The 3055-nt window shown below is 57.1% G+C and overlaps 1 protein-coding gene across 1 annotated transcript in view; it reads left to right on the top strand.

The window, feature by feature from the left end:
• Positions 1-3055, top strand: part of LOC104397166 (myoD family inhibitor-like) — a 13134-nt gene that overhangs the window by 4505 nt on the left and 5574 nt on the right. The window contains exon 2 of the mRNA XM_010007109.1: positions 2343-2516. Within this exon, the coding sequence (XP_010005411.1) occupies positions 2343-2516 (174 nt within the window). The remainder of the gene's footprint in view (positions 1-2342; positions 2517-3055) is intronic.

The raw sequence follows: 3055 nt of genomic DNA, 5'->3' as shown, positions 1-3055 counted from the left end.
GAATGGATAGTGCAGCAACAGGGATGCGAGGCTGCGTGAGGCAGGGAAGGACCAGCTTACCCGAATTTTTTCCCTGTCTATTTTTGTCTTTCTTCTGGCCAGCATGTTCCAGTGGGAGTTAATTTAATTGCCATCTTCCTCCCTGCATCGCTGTGGTTGTGTGTGAGACCTCCTGTTGTGCAGGGTAATTATATGTGTGAAGTGGACACAGCAAATAAACGAGCCTTGTCTCGCTAGTCGACAAGCAGCACGTTCACCATCCGTGCAGCCCAGGGAAACATCCCACAGAGCTCAGGGACTAAACAGACCATCCCTGCCCTCATCCCCCTTGGAGGGGGCAAGGGGTGTGATGGAGGCAGCACAGGGTGGCTGTGGCAGAGGCAGGATGAGCTGGAGCTCTCCCTGTGCCCAGAGCAGCTGCCAGCTCCTCTCCCAGCCGATTTCCCAGCTCCTTTTCCAAGAGAAAATCACTCCCTGACCTCAGGGGTCAGAGCAGAGCAGGGGAATCTGGCAATGATGGGGCTGCTCTAGGCAACCCCAGAGTCTTGGCTATTGCTTTTTAAGCCCTGAGCACATTTAAGAATCTCACAGCAGAAACCTGAGCACCACCTTGGCTAAGCTGATGCCCAACAACTGGGATCTATTCCCAGGGATCTCTTGGGAGCTGCACCCTCAGGGCTCTGCACCAGGCACCTGACTCAGGGCTTTGTCTAGAGCTCCTCAACCATCAGGGTTTTCATGTCTGGCTTTAACAGTTTTTTTAGCTCAGGTACTGGCTAAATGCTGCAGGTCTGAGTCTGACTCAGGCCAGTCCAGGTTGGGACATGGCAGAGGATGTGGAGGCAACAACATGTGGTTGATATTCACCTGTAGCCCACACTTGTGTGCAAACACCTATAGGTAGAGGTCAGTTTGCTCTCTTCTCCTGTTTTGCTCCAAGCTGTCCAGGGGCATGGGCTCCTTCTTGAGGCTCACATGTTCCCACTCCACTTGGGATTTGGAGCCAAAGTTGCTGTGCAAAATACAGCTGGAGCTGCTGGATTTCCCTGGGTTGAGCCCTGAAATTGCCCTGCCTGCAGGAGTGTCCTGCAGGAGAGCAGGGAGCTGTGAGCAGGACTCTGCATTGGGATGAACTTTCCTTCCTGGCAAAGCCCCTGTCACAGGAGCTGGATCACCATCCTGGGAAGGGCAGAGAGGATGGTCCTGTGGGTAAACTGAGGCAGGTGGGTGAGTGTATGGAGTGTAGCAGAGCTGAGCAAGCATCGCTCCAGGCTGGTTGCAGCAGCATGTCCAGGCTTCTGTCACTCCTGGGGTGTGGATGGGACCCTCCTCTCCCTCTCACACCACCTGAGCTCTGCCTGCCATCCTCCTGCTTCTGGGACCTCATGTTGTATCGAGGATAATGAAGTGTCCGAGGTCACTCTTCCCCCACCCACCCTTGCCTGCCTGCATGTAGGACCTCTTGTTATAGCCAGGGAAATTATGGGTGGTTGGGCTCCCTCCTTTACCCAAGCTATAATTTAGTGTTTATATAAAGTGTGGTCCAGCCCCTGTTGTGCAAGTGGTTGCTATTCTGGGTGCTGGGGAGAGGGATGGGGCAGGAGGAGGGGGCTTGTGGGGGGTAGGGGGCTATACCATTGCACTGAGCACCATGCAGCCCCCCCCAGACACCCCACAGCCCCCTGGACACCCTGCTGTGGGGGGCACCTGGCACCTGGCCCCCCAGCCTGCAGTGCTGGCTCTGCAGGAGGTGGTTATGGCTTCTCCTTGCTGGATTTTGGCAAGGGGGTGTGTGGCTTTGGGGTTTGTCCCCACGGGGAATGAGATGGCTCTTGTCTCAGGTTTTCCCTGCCCCGTCAAGGGGGTCGCACGGGGGTTGCTCCTGTCCCAGAGCAAGTGGGAATGGGAGGGGAGGTGGCAGCCAGCTCCGGCCGGGAAGACAGTGGCCCTTTCATGGGAAGGGGAGATGAAAAATCCAGCTTGAACCACTGAGTGTAACCAGATGCCCTGGCTTTTTAGAGAAGGAATGTGGGACCTCCGGAGGGTTTTTGGGAGGGTACAGCCAAACTGCTGGTGTCAGTGAGTGGCTGCAGAGCAATGCAGCCCTGATGCTCACCACCCCCACCAGCTCCAGATCCCTCACAGTGCTCCAGCTCTTCCCCCCCCCCCCCAATACTATGTGCTCAGGGGGGGCTGGATTTGGCTCGTGCCCCAAATCCCAAAGCACCAACTGGTGCTGTTGGCAGTTGCTGGGGATGTGCTGTGGGGTGCAGTGGGGTCGGGTACCTGAGGGGCTCGGTGCACCCCGGGGGGTCTCAGCTCCAACCCTGTTCCTCTTGCAGAGGCAGGTGAGAGCTCCCACCCTTCTCCAAGGCAGACACCAGCAGCAGAGCCCCGGTCACCCACCTGCCCCACGGCGCTGAAGAAGGAGGAACCTCTGGAAGATGTGGAGTCCCAAAAAGTCCTGACGAAAGGTCCCCGACCTGAGCTCACAGGCTCTCCCGAAGCTGTGACATGTGAGTGTTTCCCTCCACTGCAGCACCTGCAGCTCCAGACACCCTTGCACCTGGGGCTCCTCCTGTCTAATCAGTAACGGGGCTTGTCAGCAGGGCCATGATGCCACTCACTGTCCTCATCCTTGGGACTGGCTGGAGGTGGAGGGGGAGGAGATGTAGATGTTGTGCTTATGGACAGGGTTTAGCTCTGGACTTGGTAGAGTTGGGTTTGTGGTTGGACTCGATGATCTTAAAGGTCTTTTCCAACCAGAACAGTTCTGTGACTGGGAGGCTGGAGGAGCTCTTGGTGATGTTGGGGGAAGGAGCTGGGATGGAGCATCCCTCAAACCCACAGCAGGAGAGAGGAGACCTCCTGCTCTTGGGCACCCTGGGCACAGCCACAGGAGGGGATTGCAAGAGCCGTTTGCTGGAGCCAAGGGAGATGCTTCTAGTCGGGACAGCTCTGGCCTTGGCATATCCAGGGCAAGGGGGAGGCTGATGAAGAGCCTGAGCAAGGGAAGGGGTGGGCTGGGACGGGCTCTCTAGCCCAGGAGCTGGTT

The sequence above is a fragment of the Chaetura pelagica genome, unplaced genomic scaffold, assembly GCF_000747805.2.
Source record: "Chaetura pelagica isolate M959 unplaced genomic scaffold, ChaPel_1.0 scaffold757, whole genome shotgun sequence".
NCBI lineage: Eukaryota > Metazoa > Chordata > Aves > Apodiformes > Apodidae > Chaetura > Chaetura pelagica.
The sequence above is the reverse complement of the archived record's forward strand: the minus strand, read 5'-3'. Positions and strand labels throughout refer to the sequence as shown.